Source organism: Bos indicus x Bos taurus, chromosome 1 (genome assembly GCF_003369695.1).
Source record: "Bos indicus x Bos taurus breed Angus x Brahman F1 hybrid chromosome 1, Bos_hybrid_MaternalHap_v2.0, whole genome shotgun sequence".
Classification (NCBI taxonomy): Eukaryota; Metazoa; Chordata; class Mammalia; order Artiodactyla; family Bovidae; genus Bos; species Bos indicus x Bos taurus.
In genome coordinates this window covers 7,003,289-7,029,036 of record NC_040076.1, presented here as the reverse complement: position 1 = coordinate 7,029,036, position 25,748 = coordinate 7,003,289, and the positions used below count along the sequence as shown (strand labels likewise).

Here is a 25,748-nt window from a genome sequence, read left to right as displayed (position 1 = left end):
AACTTGTACTCAGGTCACCTTTAAATTTGACTGTATCAACCACAGCTTAACATCATAATGCTGAAAGACTGAACGCTTACCCTCTAAGATCAGGAATGGAACAAGTATTATCTGTTCTCCCCACTGCTATTCAATACTGGCATTTCTAGTCAAATGTCTAATAAAAGGCATCCAGAAGAAAGAAAACCATCACTATTGCCAATGTTAAGACCTTATATACAGAAAATTCTAAGTTATAAACACACACACACACACACTATTAGAACTAGTAAACAAGTTCAGCAAGGTTGCAGGGTACAAGATCAATGTGCAAAAGTAAATCTGATGATACTATATAATGTATATCTTCACTTTCTCCTTCTCATTTTACTATCAACTATACACTAGAAATGTATGCCTTCTCATACTGAGAAATTCTCTTAACTTTAGCTGATGAAATAAATTCCCATGGTTATACGTACACAGTTAAAGAAACCCACACTCAGAATAGACGTGTTGAACACTCCACTCCTAAGTTCTTATAGATAACCGATTGTTAATGGGTCTTAAAGAATGAAAAGGAGCAATACTCTCTGGCTATACAATAACTACACTAGAGTGTTTTAGTATCCAATACTTAACTAGGTAGATAGACTCCAGTGGTCAAACTTACAGTCTTCTATAGGGTACATAATATTCCTAAATACAAAAGAGTAAATTGTATACTGCAGCCAGTATTTTTGAGATAACTCGTCAATTTGGAATGCCATGGAAACTGAGGTTTCTTAATCTCCTCAGGTACCTCCATAAAATCTGGACAACAAATATACAAATTATTCATGCTTTTGTGCTACCCAAAGAAGTTGCTCTCTTTAAAAAGAAAATCAGTTAAAAAAAAAAAAAAAAGACATTGTCAAAGCTACTGGAACTAGCTGACCCTCATGCTAAACACTCTCCTTGGCCCAAAAGTCCTTTTGCAGAAATTTGTGTAAAACAGGTATCAACCCACTCCAGTATTCTTGTCTGAGAAATCCCATGGACAGAAGAGCCTGGAGGGCTACAGTCCATGGCATTGCAAAGAGTCAGACACAACCAAGTGACTAAAACTTTCTTCTTATAAAACAGAAACAAAAATTCATGGCGAGGTTCAAGGATTTCATTCATAAACATACAAAATTTCTGCCTAATTTTAAAAACCATACAGAGAATAACTGGACTGTAAAACCTTAAGAATAAAATTTGGCAAAGCCAAAAGAGCCCTCCTGGTCCCACCAGTTAAAGCCTAGGGTGGACACCTACCAGATTCTTCCATAAGATGACTCACTATAGTAAGGGCAAATTGGCCATGAGAGAACACAGCAGGACAAAAGGGAGTTAAGAGTTCTTGGACAGTAGAGGACATGTCTATCTAAGAAAAGTCTTAAAGAAGAATAAGACTAGACTACTCGCCTACTCTGCAAGATTAACTGTAAAGCTATTTTTTAAAGAAAAAATATATATACATAGAATTAATACAGATAAATAGACCAATGGAATAGAACAGAGACTGGAAACCAATACACATACAAGATTTGGTACTGTAAATGAGGAGGCACTGTGAAGTCAAAGGGTAATGGATAGACTATTTAATAAATAATATTATGAAAACTGGCTACCAATATGGGATAGGATTTCTAGCTAACAGTCACAAAATTGCATTTCAGGTAAATTAGGTATATGCTGAAATTCGTAACTTTTAGAACAAAATATGTAATATATACATATATATTTTTAAACCTCAGGGAAGGAACCAGTTTTTAAAACTAACACAGAAAAGCCTCAGTCATAAAGGAAAAGAATGATCAATCTGATTAAATTTAACTGAAAAATTCTGTATAATTACAGACAGCCAAAGACCATGTTAATGTCAAGTCCCCTGCCAGAAGAATCCCTGTAAGAGATAAAACATTAGGATCCATAACGTGCAATCTGCAAGGAAAACAGGCATACAGATGATATATTCACAAAATAAGGACCAATAAACATATGGAATAAAGCTAAGGTTCATGGTAGCCAGGGAAATACAAATGAAAACAAAGAGCTACTATCTCACAGCTCTGACTAGAAAACTTTAAAAGTGATAAGACTAAGTGTTTTGGTGATGACCTGGGAAAACCAGAATCCTCTTGTACTGCCTTTGAGAGCACAAACTTACACACCACTTTGGAGAGCAATCTGTCAACATGTAAGAGTCAGACACAACTTAGCGACTAAAACAGCAACAAAGTCACAGAGCACATATCTAAAATCAGAGTATCTATTACCTGAAATTCCATTTGGGGGCATGTGTTCAGAATACCTAGCACGTTTCATCTGCATAAGAAAATATTATCAAGAGTGTACACTGGCAGCGCTGTTCAAAATGGCAAAGAGTAACAACTGAAATGACCATTAGTGAGCAAAATGATAAGCAAACTGACATAGTGATACAAAATAGCAGTAATGTTGAACAAAAAGGGAAACTACAAAAGAACACATCACAAAATTTTGAAAAACCGCTGTATTATGTATGGACAGAAACATGTGGTAAAATATAAAATCTTAAGCAGGAAGGAGTCATACCAACTTCAGGAGGGTGGGTGAGCTCCAATGAGGGAAGGAGGAGATGGTCTCAGGGAAGAGTACAAAAGAGTAACATTTTATTTCTTTAAAAATCAGAAGCAAATATGGCAAAATAGTTTATGAAGAGTACAAGGGCATTTATATTATTATTAGTTATGTATATTTGAAATATTTTGCAATTAAAAAGAATTTTAATGGGCACATATGGTATTAACAATCAAATAATTATTCACACCACACAAACTCAAGTAATGACATTGCTTTAAGCCACAGAAACTTATATACATACATTACAGCATGTGATAAATAAGAGTTAAAAATAAATTCTAAAATTTGCAATTTACATCAGGGCTTTAAATTAACAATTTTACTAATGGGCTCTGAATCTCATGCAATTTTAAAATGTCCTTAATGCTAGAATTTTAAGGGATGCTCTCGAGTTGTCAAAGCTATATAAACAAACTTTAATTATAATGTGATATTCTGAATTTCAGTTTTATTTTGGAAAGCTTCTTCTTTAGTGTATAAACAATAACAAGCTTTACATTTGTATTTACAAGTCTAAAAGAAATGTGCCAAGTGTCCTAAGTATGACGAGTAGGCATCTCACTTAATTATACTCTTTCACCGGAGAACCTGATACCCTGAAGAATAATGTGGAAAAACAATGCTCCATTATTCCCTTTTCTTTTCTACTTGGGGTATGGGTCAGAAGCAAGACGTACCAATACTGGAAAAGTTATAAACAAAGCCTTACTATAAAACAATTTTAAAGGAAAAGTGTGTAATTTTCACAGAAGAGTAACACAATCTTTTGGGTTTACTATGTCAGAGACAGACATAGGAAAAAGAGAGAATATTTTAAGAAAGGGGTTAAGAAGAGGTAGTAGAATTTTGCTATCTGTATTCCTTGAGCCTAAGGCTATAAGGTAATAAATACTACAGAGAAAATTTTAGGAGACAGATAAAACTGGGCAGGACACTGCATCTACAATACAACTCAAGATCTTTAACTCACACGGAATACTTCAGTCTCCACTACAATGCTCTGACCACATTCATACTATTTCAATAATAACCATTTTACCCAGCTGATAGTATACAGTACTTTTATTTAACACGAGTTGCTTTTTGCCAATTAAACATTTGCAACAGAGATGATTAGCTGAGTCTTCACGTAACCTTGCTATGAGATAGGCTAATTATTTCCCATGTGATGGAAGACTGCAATAAAATTATTCCAAGTTCCAAACTTTCACACTTTTATATTTTGGGCACAGTTTTTAAGGGCAGTAATGCTGTAGCAAAACTCAGGTCTTCACCTACCTCATTTCAGCCTGTTATACTGAATTATACTTAGTATTAAAATGTCTAACTCGCACTTATGAAGGCTAGAAAAAATTAGCTCCCCTCAACTCTCTCTAATTTAGTGTAATTCTGACCAGTAAGAATAGCAAAATTTGCTTACAAAATTTAAAGCCTCCTACAATGTTTTTATATTTTTTGCTTTTTCCACCACTCTTAAGTTTCAGAAATAACTATTTCTTTGTTCTTGACAGAAGAATAGAAACCACTCTGCTTCATGAATAAAATAAGGTGACTTCTGTTTCTCTCAAATTCTCACCCTCTGGAGACTCATTGCAACTGAGTAATAAATTCACTGACACGTCTGCAATCCAAATTTCACTAGCACAAGGAAATTATTTTACAGTAAAAAGGTCAGTGTTCTGAATTTAATTTTCTGAATTTCAAAACCCTTACTAAATGGAGGCACCTTAAAGTTCAGTTTATACTCTTTTACATAGGCTTTTAGAGCATGCTTTAAATAGCTTAAGATAAGCTATATTAATAGCTTAATGTCATTTTATCATTAAAATAATCTACAAATATCAGAATACTAATTAATTTTGTTGTTGTAACTAATAAATAAGTCTCAAAATATCTGTGGATGTAAATCAACCCTCTCAATTCATTACCTCACTCGGACTGTTCTAAACATAGATAAACTAACTGAATGAGTTTATCAGTATAATACACTTGTGCAATGCTTTCACCAATTCCCACTCTGTACTTTAGGGTTTTTCCACATTTATTTTTAAATGTACAAAGCGATTGAACTATTTATATAAATATTTTTCTCTCTAATATGTAATATTTTCATGTAAAAGAAAAGGTTTCCAAACATTTACAAAGCAATCTAAAGATAAGTAAACCTGATTTTAGGATCATTACATGAACCAAAATAATTTTCCAGAGAAGGCCCTATTTGAAGGTAATGCTCAGCGGCCTCCTCACATCAGCGCTCCAAGATGAATCAAATCCACTGCCTTTGCTCGAATTTCTTCAGGGATCAATTCCATTGAGGGGAAAAAAAATCTCAGAAAAAGGTCTCGCGACAGAGTGGACAAGTGGATTTGTTGCTGGATGTAAACCATTTGTACTGAAAAAGAAAAATCTAAGTGTTAAAAACTTTTTACACTGCCATTTTACATATACGTCTAAAGTAACAATTTTTTAATATAAAAATTTACTTTAGTAATTACACAAAATGGAAATTAAAGCAAATGTTTCTTATCAAACTGGCCAAGTTGAAAAGACAATATTATCTTTTTTTTAAAATAAAACAAGATGAATACAGCAATCCTTTATTGAACACTGATGTTCAGCTTTGCATATTCCATTTAAATAGTGGTAGGTTTTACATAAATCTTCTTCTTTTAATCCTTTCAACAGCCTTTAGAAAAGTATTATTATCTCCATTTTACAGATGAGAAAACTGGAACTCAGGTCAGCAAGCTGGTGCTTTGCAGACTAAAGTAATTTTAAAATGATTAAACTAAGAAAAGGGAGACTACTGAAATGTCTGTTCTTTACATTCATCTCCAAATCAACACGGTTCAGTGCTCCTTCCAAAGGCCAGTGGTTCTCTGCACTCAGGCTCACGCTCACAAAAACGGAGGTGTGTAAAGAAACCTGCTGTGATGGAACTGAGCATAGTGAGATTTCCTTTATGATGTCTGAAAAGAGCAAAAAGCTCTGATGCCAGACGGCTCTCAGTTCCAATTTGTTCAGTCTCCTTTACGGTACACATCTTGCAAAGCCATCCATTTTTTAAGTGCCAAGAGCTATTTTAGAAACTTCCATTTATTAAAGTGCTTTGATGCCACCAGTCTCAGTAAATTACTAATTTTCTTTTACAGATTTTGAAAAATCATTTTTAATATGTCTCCCATTAACCACAATTAAGAGTTTAACATCCACAGTTTTCTAAGGTTAGATATCATCCATATATAATATTAATATATGTAAGATATAAATAAGCTAGTTTCTCTTTAGACTTACCAAACAAGCTGAATGGAACTTTTTTTTGCATGTTCTACAGGCTTTTTTGGGAAGAGAATAGTTGAAACCGTGAATGACTGAGAAACAAATCATGCAATCTTCAACACCCTCAAAACGTTTGTCTACATTATTTTTCCATAATGCTAAGCCTTCCATAATACTTCCATTCTGTTAACAAGGAAAAAAAAAAAAAACAATAAATACACACTTTAAATCACCAATATTATCTTTATTCAATTTCACAAATTTTAAAATTGTATTATAATCTGGAGAGAAGAGAATCAATCTGCTTGGCTATATTACAATTCTAAGTTTTATGAATACTGGTTTTCAAAATGACCTCCCACGTTTTAGGAACCAGGTATGTTTCTTCCTTAAATGTTGACTTGAAAGAAAGGCTTCTGACCCAATTTTCAATTTTTATAGTCTTAGCTTGTTATTTGATGAAACTTTTTAAATAATTAAGTTGTTTGGATCAGTTCTCCTAACTTTTAACTAAAAATGAGGAAATTAACTATCTCACCTACTCAAATGCTGATTTGTTCCAGCTCTACAATACTAGTGAATAGACTTGTTTTAACCTACTTTTCCTCTACTATAGAATGCCTGACAAACAAAAACTAGAGAAGGTGCAAACAAAACTAGAGAAGACTTAACAATTTGTTTAAAATGCAAAAAGGTCTTTGAAAGTACTGGGATTTCTCTAACCACAGGAGGAGAGGTGAAATGTTAAAAGTCAAAGTAGCTCAGAAGACATTCAGCTGTCCGAGACTTACAAAAAGATTCCCTCTCAACTTTAATACCAGGTATTGTTCTATAACATCTACAGGGTCCATGAAGAAGAGTTGATTCTTTTCAAACACGAGGGAAAAACGCTACAGAGCCTTAAAAATTAAAATAAGCTTGGCAGGGTCAAATAATTTAGACATATATCTGTTTCAGTTTCTGTTCAGTCACTCAGTCGTATCTGACTCTGTTAAACCGTGGACGGGAGCATGCCAGGCTTCCCTGTCCATCACCAACTCCTGGAGCTTGCTCAAACTCATGTCCATCGAGTCAGTGATGCCATCCAACCATCTCATCCTCTGTCGTCCCCTTCTCTTCCTGCCCTCAATCTTTCCCAGCATCAGGGTCTATTCAAATGAGTTGGTTCTTCGCATCAGGTGGCCAAAGTATGGGAGCGTCAGCTTCAGCATCAGTCCTTCCAATGAATATTCAGGACTGATTTCCTTTAGGATTGATTAATTTGATCTCCTTGCAGTCCAAGGGAGTCTCAATAGTCTTCTCCAGGACCACAGTTCAAAAGCATCAATTCTTCAGTTCTCAACCTTTCTTTTTGGTCCAACTCTCACATCCATAATGACTACTGGAAAAACCATAGCTTTGACTATATGGACCTTTGTCAGATTCAACAAAATATAGTATCCATTTCTACTTAAGCAGAAGAGAGAAAGTTTTACTGCCCTTTCACACAGTAAAGCAGTGACTTCTCTCTAATTCAGAAAGCCTAACAAGCATGTATGTGGACACTTACTTGATGGGTGAGGTAAGTGCTCAGCTGAAGCATCCAGTTTCGCCACTGCTGCACAGCCACTCCAACTCTTTTCCCACTTTCCACTGTTATTGAGCCCAATGGATAATTTGAAGGCAGCTGTATTATAAGTTCAATCACTATATCCTCAATACTGTAAGTGGCCATGACTTCTCGAGTAGTAGCTCGAGCTTTAACCTGCAACACATGAAAAGTAATTTTTTTTTTTGCCAATTTTCTTTTCTTCCCTTTTATTCAAAAACCATCTTGACAGGTTGACAGATAGCAGCCAGTCCTCATTCAAACAAACCACGGGTAAACATATTCACTTATCTAATGTGAGATACTTAAGAAATAGATTCAAATAGCTGACATGTTTCATAGTGATGTTATGACAAAGATGTTTTAAAAAGAAATGCACTGGAAAAGTATGTTTTTATTATACTAGGCTTACCATATTGTAGTTTTTGAATAGAAGTGTATAGAATAGGTTATTATTAATTATCCCTTCTCTGCCAAAGTCAGTGTATCAAATATCACTTCTATTTAGATGTCTCCCAAGTCTTTCCCTACCACAGAATTCCCCTGAGCTTTAGAACCAACCATCAACTGCCAGAATATTTATACCTGATCTTGATTTTCTTCCTAGCACTGCAAACTCAACAGAGAATACAAATCACCATCCTTTAAAAATTTATTCTTCTGACTTTCGTATTCTATGCTATAAAGTGTAGCATCATCTTAAATTTCTCTTTCAGATATTAATTAGCTGTAAGTTTGGTTAAATAACCACAGAATTTCTCACATCCGTCCCCTTTTAAGGACTAGTCTCACTGTTTCCCGCAGGCCCTCCTCATGTCTACACATTATGAGCCTCCCTAACTACTCACGTGAACCCATGCCCCGTGCCAGCAGCCCATGCTGTAAGACTTCAGTCAGAGCAATTTCACTGTTTAACTCTGACACCGTCACTGCCTCAGAAGAAAAAATTCAGTGGCTACACAGCACTAAATATTTTAGATTGTTAGTTGATGCCTTTTCCAGTATGGACTCAATTCATCACAGAAGCCGTCTGTTCTCTATTTACCTTCATGAAAACTACTCTATATGCATACTGGGCTACTCATTATTTCTTAAGCAATCACAGAAATTATTAATACATTCTCATCTTCAAACTTTTTGCTTTTGCTGTGCTGTTTTCTCTACATTAAATGCTGTAACCCACAGCGGCATCCTGCCAACCTCAAAATAACCCCCCCTCCATCAAGTCTTACCTAGGCCCCCAAGCCGGATGACCTTTTCCCACCCTGACTGCAGAACACTCTTCCTCTTAATGTGCCACTTTCCAGTCTCCAATGCAAAATACGTTACCAATATCACCCTCTTTCCTTTATCGGACTGTGTGTTATTACACGACAGGAATGAGACCCTTCTAAGCTGTCTATTTTGCAGGTGACTGGCACAAAGCACCTGGCATCTATAGGTATTCCAATATATATTTTGAATTAACTAGTGAATGTTCAAAAACTATTTAGCATAGGTAAATGAAATTATAACATCACTTCAATCGATGCATTAATTTGAGATCTGATGTCCAAGAATCAGAAAATAGACAATTTCTTTAATTTCTGAACCAAGAGCTACAATTGTGATCATACTCACTACAACGGATAGGCGTAACCAATACTGAGACAACTTTTCTAGAAAAAAATTCAAGATAATACTAACCGTCATGCCATTAAACAGCTGTGTACTTGTTTGCACAGAAGATATTTCTTGAGAAGAAAGAACACTGCTAACATACTTGCTGGTGAATCTATCTACGATATTGAACACACGCTTCTCACTACTGTTCCACCACAGCCTGACCATGGCTGGCAAGTCTTTTAATGTCATGTGATAGACTGAACAAGCCAAGTGTGGAATATGGTAGGGAAGAGCTGAGGTATCTGAGGAAAAAACAAACTCTTAGTTAGTAACACGTACCTCTTACACAGAACACACTGATATGAGTACTTTCCTCGGAAAATCATTTTCAGTTCCTTGACACGAGCGCTAGAGCTCATAGAACAGACATACCAAGGAAACCAGAACTCTGTAGAATAGTAGCTTTTTCTCCCACATTCAAAATGAACAATTAGAATGGTAGAAAGAAGATCCTGAAGGATACGGAAAAATCTGCCCCCAAATAGCACTATTTTGCAGGGAAGATCACAAATAAAATGAAGCACACACACTTCAAAGAGGAGGAAAAATTAAAGATTCTTTTTCTTATGAAAGTGAAAGTGAAGTCGCTCAGTCATGTCCGACTCTTTGAGACCACATGCACTGCAGCCTACCAGGCTCTTCCATCCATGGGATTTTCCAGGCAAGAGTACTGGAGTGGGTTGCCATTCCCTTCTCCAGGGGATCTTCCCAACCCAGGGATCGAACCTGGGTCTCCTGCATTGCAGGCAGAGGCTTTACCGTCTGGACTACCAGGGAAGCCCCAAATCATGAAAAAAAAAAAAAAAACTGGCGGCCTTTACTTTCCCCAGAGCTCACTGACGTGTTATGCAGAAGTTCTAGAGTCCGACTGTACTACCCACAAGACAAAGCTCCAACCTCAGATCTCCAAGGCATTTAAAACAATTCCTATTCTCAGGAAATCCTTTTTAACACTGAGGCGTAGCTAGATGTATGCACGTCTACCCCTTCAGCTAAAATGTGAGCTCCCAGAGTGAAAAAATAATACATTTTACTCATCTTCGTTTCCCCAACAAAAGACCATCCATGGGCCTACAAAACATTATTGTCTACAGAGTAAAAGATAACAGTAATCTAGAAACTAAGCTTCAAAAATGAATTAAATTCCTAAGAACTTCAACCGTAAGATCTAATTATTTATTCTATGTTGAGAAATAGGGAAAATCTGGCACTTCAACAATGTCATAGAGGGGACCCACATTTGGGATTACTCTCCACGTCCTCATGGTAAAGAGTCATACAAGCTGACTTGAGCCTCGTCCCCAGGAAGAAACACACACACACATCATACTGACCTCTAATACCCAAATGGAGCTCTTCTGTAAAGAAAGTTCGAGGGTCCTTATTGGAGAGCTCAACAGCTGTCTCTGCAAAGGCTGGATTTTCTGGCATAAGCCTGAACAGGTGATAAAGCAATTTATTCAAACTTTTTGTTTTTCGAAGGTACATTGAATACAGAGCTCGAAGCTGGTGGAAATGAGAGAATTTTTGTTAGTAAACCCAATTAAATAGGACATTCAGCAGACTTGGAATGAATTAAAGTATAAACAGATTGGGACTTCCCTGGGAGTGGTCCAGCGGCTGAGACTCCGTCCTCCCTATGCAGGGGGCCCAGGTGCGATCCCTGGTGGGGGAAACTAGATCCCACATGCTGCAACTAAGATCCAGCACAGCCAAATAAATAAACAAATATTTTAAAATATATATATATTACCTATATATATAGTACAATGTATATGTGTGTGTGTGTGTATATACATATATAGAACAAGAACACAATGAATGGAGAAAGAAATGGCAACCCACTCCAGTGTTCTGCCTGGAGAATCCCAGGGACAGGGGAGCCTGGTGGGCTGCCGTCTATGGGGTCGCACAGAGTCGGACACGACTGAAGTGACTTAGCAGCAGCAACACAGTGAAAAAATGCATTTATCTGAACACTGAGAATGACATGGAAGAGTCCTACAAAATACATCACACAGTGTTACTTTCCAGTCGGGTCGTCTGATGACACTGCTCCCCCTTCTCATACACTAGCAGAAGTTCTCACTACCCCTTCGTTACTAGACATATGCCTCTAACATCTTTCCCAAACTGTCTCCTGTTGATAAGTTCACCGCCACTTGGGAGACTGAGCTGAGAAAAATCTATTTGCCACTGCCCACAGATGCTTCACTCATTCTCCTCCCAAATCTTCCACACCACAATCTCTAATCTTTCAAAATTCTGCTCAAAACTAATCCCATTGCTATGGCTGCCCTCACCCTATACCAAACATTCCAGCATCCCTTTATGACAGAACAATCTGGTAGCTCAAAATGTCCTGGAGTTGTTTTATAAATCAAGAAATTTCACATAATAATATGGCTCTTTTTTCTGCTTTCTTTCTTAAAAACAGGAAAAATCTGGCACCACTGGGTATACTACAGGTATCTACATGAGACATGTGCTTTAAAAACTCGTTCCTCAATAATGTAGTTTTCATTTGTTCACATTTACCTTGCGTTCTTTGGTATTTGTACCTGTTTTAAAATTACTTTTTCCACTATGCCATATTGTCCCCTCAGAGTACACAGATACCATTTTCTGGACACAATGAATGCTCAAATACAAAGATCAAGCCATAGGATTTGGCATTTGGGATTCTTAAAAAATCGACCACGAAGAAATCTGGAGGACACTACCTTTACCAAGTAACCAAACTTAACATCACCAAATAAAGAGGACACACGATATTTTGTGCTCCTAAGGTGACCGTGAAAACACAGCACCACCGTGCAATAAATCCCCTTGCTGAAAAATAACTAGAACATAACCACGAGAAAACCATCAGACAAATCCCAACTGGAAGACAGTTTACAAAATAGCTGACTTGGTGAACGACAAGCAAGAAAAGTAGAGGAATTATAAGCTAAGGAAATATGATAGACAAATACAAACATAATCCTTGACTGAATCCTCAATAGAAAAGGAAATAAAATTATAAAGGACATTACTGGGAAAACTGGGAAATTTTTATTTTTTTAGGGGGCAAATTTTAAATACAAATTAGATAATATTATTGCATCAAAATTAAAGTGTAATATCTGTATTACATTTATGATAAACATGTTCTTATCTTAGGAGTTTATGTGTATGTAAATGTGTGCTCGGTTATGTCTGACTCTTTGTGACCCCATGGACTGTAGCTGGCCAGGCTCCTCTGTCCATGAGATTTCCCAGGTAAGAATACTGGAATGGGCTGCCATTTCCTACTCCAGTAGATCTTCCTGACCCACGGATCAAACCCGAGTCTCTTGTGCCTCCTGTGTTGGCAGGCAGATTCTTTACCACTGCGCCATCTGGGAAAGCCATTTCTAGGATATACATGTTTAAATACTTTTGGCAAAGCATCATGATGTCTGCTGTCTACCATCTCTGTAAATCTGAATATTTTTCAAAATAAAAAATTGGAAGGAAAGTAGAATTTTTAAAAAAATTTATTGCATATATCAATGGACTTTTAAAAAACACATGTCTACTAGCCAGAAGTCCCACTCATAGGTATACAACACAAGAAAAATGAAAATAAACGTACACACAAAAACTAAGGCATAAGCCTTCACAGCAGCTTTTTTCACAATAGGCAAAAAGTAGAAGCACCTAAACACCCATTGGATGACCTGATAAGCAAAATGTGTTACAGTCATACAATGAACTATTTTTCGGACATAAAAAACAATGCCATACTAACACACGCTACATTATGAACAAACCTTGAAACCATTGTGCTACAAGAAATAAGCCAGACACAAAAGGCCATATATGTGAAAAGTCCACAGTAGGCAAATCATAGAGACAGAAAATAGACTAGTGGTTGCCAGTGGCCAGGGGGTTTGAAAGGAAAAGGGACAGCAGGTGGGTAAGGGTGTTTTTTTTTTTGTGGGGTGGGGGGGGCTTGGGAGGGGGGCTGGGTGTTGATGTGTGTAGATACTGAAAATGTTCTAAAATTAGATGGCAGTGATGGTGTACAATTCTGTAAATACACTAGAAACACCAAACTGTACTCTTTATCTTTTTTTTTGGCCACACTGGGATCTGAAGTTCCCCGACCAGGGATCAAACCTGCACCTCCTGCAGCAGAGGCACAGAGCCTTAACCGCTGGACCACCTGAGGAGTCCCCAAAACTGCATCCTGTAATTAAGCAAATTTGATGATATGTGAAATACATCTCAGCAAAACTATAAGACACACACACACACACACACACTTATTTTCAATTCAATTTAATTCACTAATTCTTTTGAGACGAATGTTAAAAACAACCCAGATTAAGGACCAAAAATTTATTTAAAAAACGGTCTGCTTTAGGATTCTTCTAATTACTGTTATTTACTGAGTTATGGTGGTTTACTTGTTGACAGTTCAGTTCAACTTCTAGGCTCAATAAATGCTGATCTAATTGTGCCCCTCTCCGACCCTGGCTTAATGAAAAAGATGATGTACTCATAATTTCTGCATATAAGAATTATATAATTATTCCTAATATCTGAGTATAACAAGAACAAAATTCTTAGATATAAGGCCTCAATATGCTGCAATTTTTTAGAGATCAACAATATTCTAAGAAACAAATGCAGAAGCCTAACAAGTAGTTCTTGAAATATATAATCAGTGAATTAAGACAAGCTCAAAACACAAACCTAAGTGGTAAGACTGAAAATAAATAAAACAATCTGAACATCTAGACCAGTGTTGCCTCTGTGATTTCATTTTCTCCTTAGATAAACAAATGCAAAAATGTATATGTTGATATATTTGTACCAAGAAATAGATTATTGAGCTTCCCTGGTGGCTCCAGGGCAAAGAACCCGCCTGCCATCGCAGGATACATGGGTTTGATCCCAGTCCGGGAAGATCTCCTGGAGAAGGAAAGCAAAACCCACTCCAGTATTCTTGCCTGGAGAATCCCATGGGGTCCATGGGGTCGCAAAGAGTCAGGACTAAGTGACTAAACAACTACAAGGGTTATTAGCAACAACATAAGTTATAACTTAAGGATTCTGAAAAATCACATTGAAAATGAATGCCATGATATTTAGTCACACTTTAAATATGTAGCGATTTAAGTCTTGTTGTATTAACCTGACAAAGAAGTGACCTACTTTATTAAACTGATTCAATGTTTGGAACTTTTTTTAAAAGCAGGCATCTGTCTAAAAGAATTTTTTAAACTGGAGCAGAGCTTTCCAGTTTCCTTGTTAAACGTGAGACAACAGAGACATCTAGTGGCTGCTAAAATAATTTGGGCAAAATAATTACTATAGGATATTTTCATTATTTAGTGATAACAGCTTGAATTACATATGGTAATATTTCATAGATCTTTCTCTAAACACTGATTTTCAAATAAGGTGAATTTCCATTGATATTCCCACAAGAGTCAGAAGTTGACCAAAGGGAAAAAGAAAATAGCAAGATCCAGTTCTTTAGAAACTGTTACTATGATAACACAAAAGTAAATTATAGAAACCTGGTTTCCTGCAATAAACAGACTTGGTGGATACATTCAGTTAGAAAAAAACTGATCCAAGCATAAAACTGTGGGAGGGTGACAAAGTAAAGACAGAAATAAATTTAGCAGAATGTCTGTAATGAGCCAGATAAGAGCAGACTAAAATGTGAGGCATGTCCTCATTTTTCTCCAAAAGGAGGGGAAGGAAAGGTTTAAGATAGTAAGAGAGAAATACTTTTTTGACAGAAGTTTTTTTTTGTCTCATTTTATTTACCTGAGATGAAGCAGCTTTGAAGAAAGTAAGTATTAATTTCCAAGTGAGGAGGTACCCCAGAACATAACAGAAGTCTTCACTCAGTGGCTTGATAGTAACTATCTGTCCAACAGGAATACATCCCAAAACATTTTCTAGTAAGTCCTCTTGAGTGCTAAGAAGAGACATCAGTGCAGCCGGTGGCGACCTAAGAATCAATGATTAAACACCACAGTTTTCTTCATAATTTGTCTCTTAACAAACTGACAGCGTGTATAAATTTGAAGCATTTTAGAAAAATCTTCCTCTATTTTCCAAAAACCATTTTAAAAGTTCCCCTTTATAGGTTCAATTTTGACCCTTAATTTTATATAAAGGCAATTATAGAATCTGAAAGGCATAAAATGATATAGAAATATATACATGTTTTCATATTTATAAATATGTAAGATATGCTATAAAATTTACTCTAGAAATTAGTACTTAAAGGAAAAACTTTTCAGTTCAGTGCAGTCGCTCAGTCATGTTCAACTCTTTGCAACCCCATGGACCATGGCACACCAGGCCTCCCTGTCCATCACCAACTCCTGGAGTTTACCCAAACTCATGTCCATTAAGTCAGTGCCATCCAACCATCTCATCGTCTGTCATCCCCTTCTCCTCACGCCTTCAATCCTGCCCAGCATCATGGTCTTTTCAAATGAGTCAGCTCTTCACATCAGGTGGCCAAAGTGTAGGAGTTTCAGCTTCAACATCAGTCCTTCCAATGAATACTCAGGACTGATCTCCTTTAGGATGGACTGGTTGGATCTCCTTGCAGTCCAAGGGAATCTTAAGAGTCTTCTCCAATACCACAGTTCAAAGGCATCAATTCTTCTGCGCTCAACTTTCTTTATAGTCCAACTCTCACATCCACACATGACAACTGGAAAAATCATAGCCTTGACTAGACAGACCTCTGCTTTTTAATATGCTGTCTAGGTTGGTCATAACTTTCCTTCCAAGGAGTAAGCGTCTTTTAATTTCATGGCTGCAGTCACCATCTGCAGTGATTTTAGAGCCCCCCAAAATAAAGTCAGCCACTGTTTCCACTGTTTCCCCATCTATTTCCCATGAAGTGATGGGACCGGATGCCATGATCTTCGTTTTCTGAATGTTGAGCTTTAAGCCAACTTTTTCACTCTCCTCCTTCATCAAGAGGCTCTTCAGTTCTTCTCTTTCTGCCATAAGGGTGGTGTCATCTGCATATCTGAGGTTATTGATATTTCTCCCTGCAATCTTGATTCCAGGTTGTGCTTCATCCAGCCCAGCATTTCTCATGATGTACTGTGCATATAAGTTAAATAAGCAGGATGACAATATACAGCTTTGATGTACTCCTTTTCCTATTTGGAACCAGTCTGTTGTTCCATGTCCAGTTCTAACTGTTGCTTCCTGACCTGCATACAGATTTCTCAAGAGGCAGGTCAGGTGTTCTGGTATTCCCATTTCTTTCAGAATTTTCCACAGTTTATTGTGATCCACACAGTCAAAGGCTTTGGCATAGTCAAGAAAGCAGAAATAGATGTTTTTCTGGAACTCTCTTGCCTTTTCAATGATCCAGCAGAAAATGTATATTTCTACCTTTCATTTTATAGATGGAAAAAAAATCATACACCCAGAGAGGCTAACTGATTAGTCTGAAGTCCCTGCCTAGCCAGGGGAACAATTAGGGCTAACAAATCCTATCAGGTCCTTTATCAACCAACAAAGGGTTAGAAGATCATAAGACTGTATTGTCTTTCAATACAGTTAAAGGAATGTTAAAGGAAATTTAACATTCGTATTAACTCATGGCAATGTAAGGTAATTTTCTTCTTTATGGAAGCAGTGTACTTATTAACACTTTTAGACAAGCTTGTAAGAGTCTCAGGAAGTGAAATACTCATGTGTGTTGTTGCTGTTCAGTTGCCAAGTCATGTCTGACTCCTGGACCCCATGAACTGCAGCACACCAGGATTCCCTGTCCCTCATCATCTCCTGGAGTTTGCCCAAGTTCACATCCACTGAATCAGTGATGCTGTCCAACCATCTCATCCTCTGTCACCCTCTTCTCTTGCCTTCAATCTCACCCAGCATCAGGGTCTTTTCCAAAGACTTGTGTGTATCTCCAGTCAAATTCTCTCTGACATTCTGACTTCAGTCTCTTCTTTTACCTCTGTGATCTTTCTTTCCTTGTGGTTTCCTACTACCAGCCCATAAGTAAAAGTTCTCTCCAACTTCTGCCCTTAAGTTTTTACCTTCAGCACCACCATCTCATGTACCAACCCTTCTCCATTCCATACCAACCATCAGCAGATTTTACAAAGAACAACTCTCCACTTTACACACTGACCTCCATGCACTTTGGAACTTCTAGAATGGCCTCCAGCTCTGCTTGCTACTTCTATGTCTGAAGCTACTTATGCTTCAGACTTCTGCCAGAATCAGCTGATGGTATCCCACCTTCTACCAAACAATGCCCCGATCTCTAGAAAATGTCATTTTGAAGGCCCTTCATTACCCTCCAGCTTTATCTTTCACTCTACCCTCCCTGCCTACTCTGCACATGCTCATTTATTTGGCTGCATTGGGTCATAGTTGCGGCACATGGAAACGTCACTGCATCTGGTGGATCGTTCATTGTGGCACAGGGACTCTCTAGTTGTGGCACGTGGGCTCAGCTGTTTCAGCATGTAGGTTTAGTTGCTCCCCGGAATGTGGGATCTTAGTTCCCAAACCAGGGATCAAACTCACATCTCCTGCATTGGAAGGCAAATTCTTAACCACTGGATCACCAGGGGACTCCCTCATTTATTCTTTTACTCAACAAATGAGGATTATTTATAACTATTTAAGGCCAACAACTGGGTGCTGGGGAACAAAAAGTCAGAAATAAAAGACTGAAAGCCTCACACAGCTTATATTCCACTGGAAGAAGACCTAGAAAATTAAAAAATATGTCACATGGCAACAACTCGATATTCCCCAAGCACATCATGAGCAGTCATGCCTCAATGCCTTTGCACATGGTGTTCCTGTAACTTTCCCCTGCCTGCTGAAATGCTCCCTAATCTGAAAAGTCTTCCCTTTCATCAATGTCTTCCCTTCTTGGCACAGTAGTTGTGTCTCACTAACATCATCCTTTTTCTTAGCACTTGTCACACACTGTCTTCTATTATAGGGTGGTTGTTTAGTCACTTAATCGTGTCCAACTCTTTTGTGACCCTATGGACCATAGCCCACCAGGCGCCTCTGTCCATGAAATTTCCCAGACAAGAGTACCGGAGCAAGCTGCCATTTCCTTCTCCAAGGCATCTTCCCAACGTGGAAATCAAACCTACATCTCCTACACTGGCAGGTGGATTCTCTACTGCTGAGCCACCAGAGAAGCCCACTCAGTTTTAGGGCAATACATCTAAATTAGATTATAAGCTCCTTAAGAAAACAGCTTACTTAACACTATATTCTCCCCTCACCATTTAATTAACACTTGCACAAAGGGGTGCTCAATACATTTTTGAAGGGGTATACTCTTTCCCCAGTTACTATGTGGCCAAAGAAAGTTTTACTAAACAGTAGCAAACTGAAAATGACTTAGAAACAATTAGAAGAGAGAGTAACTTTCTCTTCAAGTGAGCTCTAAAATTCATTTATATCTTACAGATAAATGTACAAGATTTGTGGAATGAATGTATTCACTAAACTTAGAGCTTTTGCATTGCCTCAGTCTTCTAAAATCATCATGATGGATTATGACAATTTAATGAAGCAATCCCAACTTATGATGGTTTGACTTTTAATTTTTCAACACTACAACAGTGTCAAAGCAATGAGTGTTCAGTAGAAACTATACTACACATTGTGACCTTTCCCCAGACTGGCTATAACGCAGAACGGTCCTCTCTTACAACGCTGGGCAGTGCTGGTGAACTGCAGCTCCCAGGCGGCCACGCAATCACAAAGGGTTAACAACCAAGCCACTCACAACCACTCTTACCCAGACAACCATTCTGCTTTTCACATTTGGTACAGTACTCAATAAATTACAGGAGATAGCTAACACTTTATCAATACAAATAGCTGTAAAAAGAAGAGAAGCGAAAAGCAAAGGAGAAAAGGAAAGATATAAGCATCTGAACGCAGAGTTCCAAAGAATAGCAAGAAGAGATAAGAAAGCCTTCCTCAGCGATCAATGCAAAGAAATAGAGGAAAACAACAGAATGGGAAAGACTAGGGATCTCTTCAAGAAAATTAGAGATACCAAGGGAACATTTCATGCAAAGATGGGCACAATAAAGGAAAGAAATGGTATGGACCTAACAGAAGTAGAAGATATTAAGAAGAGATGGCAAGAATACACAGAACTATACAAAAAAGATCTTCACAACCCAGATAACCATGATGGTGTGATCACTGACTCACCTAGAGCCAGACATCCTGGAATCTGAAGTCAAGTGGGCCTTAGAAAGCATTACCACAAACAAAGCTAGTGGAGGTGATGGGATTCCAGTTGAGCTGAAAGATGATGCTGTGAAAGTGCTGCACTCAATATGCCAGCAAATTTGGAAAACTAAGCAGTGGCCACAGGACTGGAAAAGGTCAGTTTTCATTCCAATCCCAAAGAAAGGCAATGCCAAAGAATGCTCAAACTACCACACAATTGCACTCATCTCACACGCTAGTAAAGTAATGCTCAAAGTTCTCCAAGCCAGTCTTCAGCAATATGTGAACCGTGAACTTCCTGATGTTCAAGCTGGTTTTAGAAAAGGCAGAGGAACCAGAGATCAAATTGCCAACATCCACTAGATCATCGAAAAAGCAAGAGAGTTCCAGAAAAACATCTATTTCTGCTTTAGTGACTATGCCAAACCCTTTGACTGTGTGGATCATAATAAACTGTGGAAAATTCTGAAAGAAATGGGAATACCAGAACACCTGACCTGCCTCTTGAGAAACCTATATGCAGGTCAGGAAGCAGCAGTTAGAACAGGACATGGAACAACAGACTGGTTCCAAATAGGAAAGGGAGTACATCAAGGCTGTATATTGTCACCCTGCTTATTTAACTTATATGCAGAGTACATCGTGAGAAACGCTGTGCTGGAAGAAGCACAAGCTGGAATCAAGATTGCCGGGAGAAATATCAATAACCTCAGATATGCAGATGACACCACCCTTATGGCAGAAAGTGAAGAGGAACTCAAAAGCCTCTTGATGAAAGTGAAAGTAGAGAGTGAAAAAGTTGGCTTAAAGCTCAACATTCAGAAAACGAAGATCATGGCATCCGGTCCCATCACTTCATGGGAAATAGATGGGGAAATAGTGGAAACAGTGTCAGACTTTATTTTTCTGGGCTCCAAAATCACTGCAGATGGTGACTGCAGCCATGAAATTAAAAGATGCTTACTCCTTGGAAGGAAAGTTATGACCAACCTAGATAGCATATTCAAAAGCAGAGACATTACTTTGCAACAAAGGTCCGTCTAGTCAAGGCTATGGATTTTCCTGTGGTCATGTATGGATGTGAGAGTTGGACTGTGAGGAAAGCTGAGCACCAAGAATTGATGCTTTTGAACTCTGGTGTTGGAGAAGACTCTTGAGAGTCCCTTGGACTGCAAGGAGATCCAACCAGTCTATTCTGAAGATCAGCCCTGGGATTTCTTTGGAAGGAATGATGCTAAAGCTGAAACTCCAGTACTTTGGCCACCTCATGCGAAGAGTTGACTCATTGGAAAAGACTCTGATGCTGGGAGGGATTGGGGGCAGGAGGAGAAGGGGACGACAGAGGATGAGATGGCTGGATGGCATCACTGACTCGATGGACGTGAGTCTGAGTGAACTCCGGGAGTTGGTGATGGACAGGGAGGCCTGGCGTGCTGTGATTCTTGGGGTCGCAAAGAGTCGGACATGACTGAGTGACTGAACTGAACTGAACTGAACACTTTATCATAAAACAGACTTTGAGTTGGATGACTTTGCCCAACTGTAGGCTGATGGAAACGTTCTGAACACGCTTCAGTAGGCTAGGATAAACTGATATTCAGCAGGTTATGTGTATCAAATGTATCTTTGACTCAACATGTATTCAACTTACAAATAGGATGTAACCCTGTAAATTGAGGAAGACTTGTATTAAAAATAACTTACAAGGCTGGTTCTTCTTCTTCATCTCCATATGACTTTAGATTATCTTGATCATATTGTGGGAATTCAGGCATCAATCTGAAAGTCAGAATATTAAGTTACATGAAATGGTTCACTGTTAAGTCATGCTTAGCAATAGAAAGTCCAATACTGATTTTGTAGTGAGTATATCCTTTTACTGAGCTTATTCTGAAATAATCCACTATGGCCAGGACTATATAAACTGTGCATGGAGAACCATGACCATTCCTGTTACTGAAACATTTAGTCAAGCTTACATTGTTGCTGTTTTTACTTTGACTTTTTTTTTTTAATTTTTGGTAACTTCTTTCTTTTTGACTTTTTTTTAATGACCAAAAATTAAAACTACATATGTGAAAGTGAAAGTCACTCAGTCTTGTCCAATTCTTTGTGACCATATGGACTATACAGTCCATGGAATTCCCCAGGCTAGAATACTGGAGTGCCCAGTCTTTCCCTTCTCCAGGAGATCTTCCCAACCCAGGGATTGAACCCAAGTCTCCAGCATTGCAGGCAGATTCTTTACCAACTTAGCTATCAGGGAAGGCCAAAACTATATTTCATTTTTTAAAAAACCACCACAATACTGATTCAACTGAAAGAATTCTTACTTGTATAGCATATGATAGACAGCAATTTGCACAGGCCGAGCTCTATAAAGGAGTAATGGGGCTAATGTATTTAACAAAGTCTGGAGGTATTCTGGCAAGTTTGTTTTCTGACCAGCAATCAATCTTGCAGGGAGTTTCTGACTCAATAGCTGATCCTTTGGGATATAAGTTAATGTTTCACACATGGGCTTCAGCATTGCATTCTGAAATGATGTTTCAGATGTATCTCTGTTTTCTCCTGATGACAAAAAGGAAAAAAAGAGTCATACCCCAAACAAAGTGAGTAATACAACTTGACCGATTCACAGACAACCAAATGTTATTTAAGAAAATGAAATAAAAACTTGACAAACATTAAAGCAGTCCAAACTAGAAGCATGAACTGAATATATATTTCAGATAATCTCAACTATTTAATGACTTCTATTATCTTATCCTTTAAAAAAAAAAGAAGTTTGAGTTAAAATAATTTATTCATATTCTCTGAATTAGTATGATTCCAATTTTCAGTGGTCTTTAGGTATCTTGTGATGTTTCAATTCTTGTCTGTAAAGCAGAAGAATATACGATGATTCTGAGATGCTAAACTTTCTCTCTGGCTCTTTCACTATTTTGTGTTGTGTGACCTAAACATCCAAAGTTGATTTTGTGGTGTTTTGTGTTTTGTTTTGTTTTTTAATTTTTCAAAACAAGTTACTTTCAATGACTCTCACTACTACTCCCTTTTTCACTTGCCTGTAGCAGTCACCAAAAGAGGTAAAAGCAAACTGTGGATGCCAGGAGAAAAAAATTCTTTCCATTCACTGATCAGATTTACAGGAAGGCTGCCAGTGGTGACCAGAGTTGTAGAATCAAAAAACGCGCTGAGTTCACAGGCCAAATCACAGCTGACATAGGCAAACAGTTGTACAAGTGGAACAGAATACAGTGCCTGATTCTCATTTGTTGTCTGAGGAAACAAAAATTAAATAGGTAAGCAGACCTCCTGTAGAATACTACAAGTCAAGGCAATAAAGAGAAGTCCCTTTCATTTCTCTAAATTTGAAAATAAGAAACAGTTTGAATGTATAGTCTCAGGAGACATTTATATATCAAAATAACTTATTTTCAGAATTAACTGTTAGGAATTAGAATTAACCCACTTATTGTGAACTGTTCTTTTTTATTTCTGCAACCATGAAGGAAAATAATATCAATTACCATTTACCAAGTTAAATACATTAAAAGCACATTTATAATCTTCTCAGGAGCCCTATTAATTGGGCATTATTAAGTTATTTTAAAATGAGGGAACTGAGGCTCAATTAGGTAAGCTTTAATACCCTAAGCCACACAGTAAACAGCAGGCAGAGTAGAGCTTCAGACCAATTCAGCACTGACTGACTTGCTGCATGACTTGCTACCTAATACCCAGAGGTATTACACAGCTGGTTGCTTGGGGTCATAAAAAGAACTCTAATTCCCTCTGAATTTGTTTAATCTTTACTGCACTAGTCTGGCAATAATGAAACAGCACATTGTAAGAATAGAAGCAAAAGACCAAAAACCTTGTCATGAAAAGATAAAACCTTAAAGGACTATGCTACAAATATTACATTAAAACGAGCTAACGGAGAGACCATTTTAAAAGCAGTTAGCAGAATGGCTGCTGAATGATATCAGCAAACATTAAACCTCAATCATTTTACTGATCTGTCAAGCAGCAGTCGGCAAGGAATATATCTATAAAGAGTTCAAATGTTTGCAAAGGAGCTAACTACAATCATTACTTAAAGAGGATGAGAAAATACTTCTGGCACACAGATATGCACAAAAACCCAACATCAGTGATGATGCAGAAGGTTAATTTACCTCCAACCAAGCCAACATGGAACACATGATGAAGTCCCATTCGCTCTCTGCCAAAGGAGATGAGCAGTATTTCAGAAACAGGGAAAGGAAACGGATTATTTCTATATTTACAGCCAGTATCTCTGGACTTACTTCTGACAGATTACTGTGATAAAGACAAAAATAAAACATTGATGAATTATACAGACATTCAATGAGAAAAATTTAAATCTTATATACTTATAACAGACTGACTTAAATGCCTACCATCCTATTACTCTATGAAACAGTGACTGTAAGATACATAATCTGAGATCACATCATACACAGAGGGAAAAATATAAAGTATTACCTACCAACTGAAAAGAAAAATATCTTCGTGATCTTTTTTCCATGTTATCAGAATTTTTAATAGACCATGTAATAGCTCTCCATCATCTATGCTTTTGGTCTGCAGACAAGAATTGAAAATGGCAAGATGTCCAAAACCTCCTACAGCAAAATTAAAACATTTTTAAATTGTATTGCTACTATAAAAAAAGAAAGCCTATGCTGAGATAGGTTAAAAACTTTCTTCAAAAGTGTCCAGGGTGATGATTCTAAAATTAGGGCTTATAAGAAAGAGTCAACAAATGAGCCTATAAACTCTATAGGCAGGGACCTGCCAACATACTCAGCACCCAGCACAGAGAAGAAAGTGTGGCAGGGCAGGCAGAGGGAAGCAAGTGAATGACACTATGCATTAAACTAGCCTATGCCATTATTTTCTTTGTTTCCTTACGGATAGGACATATTCAGCATACCCACCTCTCAAAAAACAGACAAATCTCTAGCTAGAGTACAAAGTTAAATAAAGTTGGAAAATAGAGCATACTGTTTTATAATTCATACGTTCACTCAGTAAGCATCTTTGTTGGGAAAGCTCCTGTGGGTTCCCTACTCTTTAGACTCCCTGATTCCTCCTTATTCTTCAATTCTCAGCTTAAATACTGCCTCCACTCTGAAATTCCCAAGTACATAAAGTACGCCCCTCCTCATTCCTCTAGTATCACTTGTTTGTTGCCTTTACAGCACTAATGTTTGTTATTATCTCATCAGGAAGTAAGCTCCATGAAAGCAGGAACCTTGTCAGTTTTACTCATCGCTGTATATGGCCCCCTACCACAGTGCCCGAGATACATTTATTTTGACTGACTAAATAAAGAACGAATAAATGAATGCATACAAGGTACACTGCTAGACAGATACTAGGGAGAAAGCTGGACAAAATCCAGTCCCTGAAGGGTCTTATTCAGCAGTACTGGCAGACTTAAAAACAAATTAGAATAATATGGACAAAAACTGAGAACCCAGAGCAGGAAACTACACTAAGTTAGAAAAGGCTTCCCAAAGTTGGTGTGTGAACGGGGATTTATCAAAAGATGAAAGTCTGCAAGACTAGAAAAGGGATGCTCCACGGAGTGCTAAGGCACAAAGCTGTAAGAAAGTATGGACTGATCAAAATTCATGACAATTTAGCATGGTCAGGGTCCAGAGTGGAAGCAAAAGAGGTGAAACTGGAGAAACTGGTTGCAATAAGATTTTAAAACATCTTACAGGCCAAACTAAGGACTTAGGTTTTTATCCTGTAGGCAAAAGAGAACCAACAAAGAAAGCAAAAATTAATTAATCAGTAACAATTTAGTCTTCCTTTAAAGGCAGAGGAAGAATTTTTTTTAAATCTTCCTTACAAAATATCAATAGAAGAGGCTTCAAGTTTAATCAGAAACAACTCATGTTCTAATAACTGAAAAGTATTCGTTAGCTAATTCTGCTTCATCACTTGGGCTAGAAGAGAAAAACCGATTGTAAAACCTTAAAAAACACTCCTCTTCCTGGGCCTCCGCACAGCTGGGTACCTTGTGACCTGTGTGAACACAGGCCTGTCTTCAGCCACCTTTCAGCTGTAACCTGTGCTGCAGATACCACCTGCTCTCCCATTAGGTAATCCTCTCTTCCATGAACAATCCGTTCAACTGCATCCCTTTCCTGCAAATCCCATTCCAAGCCCACGATTTAACTATGCAAGTGAACTCAACAGTAAAGCTTAATGCCACAAAAATTTATTTTGATATCATACTATCAAGGCAATTGTTTCACTGTGTTTGCTAATGGCATATTCTTCTTCCACTATC

General features: G+C 37.7%; 1 protein-coding gene across 3 annotated transcripts in view; it reads right to left on the bottom strand.

The window, feature by feature from the left end:
• Nucleotides 1–2,500: 2,500 nt before the first annotated feature.
• Nucleotides 2,501–25,748, bottom strand: part of LTN1 (listerin E3 ubiquitin protein ligase 1) — a 59,058-nt gene continuing 35,810 nt past the window's right edge. For all 3 annotated transcript variants that reach the window (XM_027542424.1, XM_027542497.1, XM_027542582.1), the window contains 11 exons: nucleotides 23,931–24,066; nucleotides 23,596–23,740; nucleotides 22,480–22,693; nucleotides 21,745–21,982; nucleotides 21,116–21,190; nucleotides 14,969–15,155; nucleotides 10,495–10,666; nucleotides 9,182–9,402; nucleotides 7,457–7,651; nucleotides 5,923–6,090; nucleotides 2,501–5,020 (listed from right to left, as the gene is read on the bottom strand). In XM_027542424.1, the coding sequence (XP_027398225.1) occupies nucleotides 4,958–5,020; nucleotides 5,923–6,090; nucleotides 7,457–7,651; nucleotides 9,182–9,402; nucleotides 10,495–10,666; nucleotides 14,969–15,155; nucleotides 21,116–21,190; nucleotides 21,745–21,982; nucleotides 22,480–22,693; nucleotides 23,596–23,740; nucleotides 23,931–24,066 (1,814 nt within the window). In that variant the 3' untranslated portion in view covers nucleotides 2,501–4,957. The remainder of the gene's footprint in view (nucleotides 5,021–5,922; nucleotides 6,091–7,456; nucleotides 7,652–9,181; nucleotides 9,403–10,494; nucleotides 10,667–14,968; nucleotides 15,156–21,115; nucleotides 21,191–21,744; nucleotides 21,983–22,479; nucleotides 22,694–23,595; nucleotides 23,741–23,930; nucleotides 24,067–25,748) is intronic.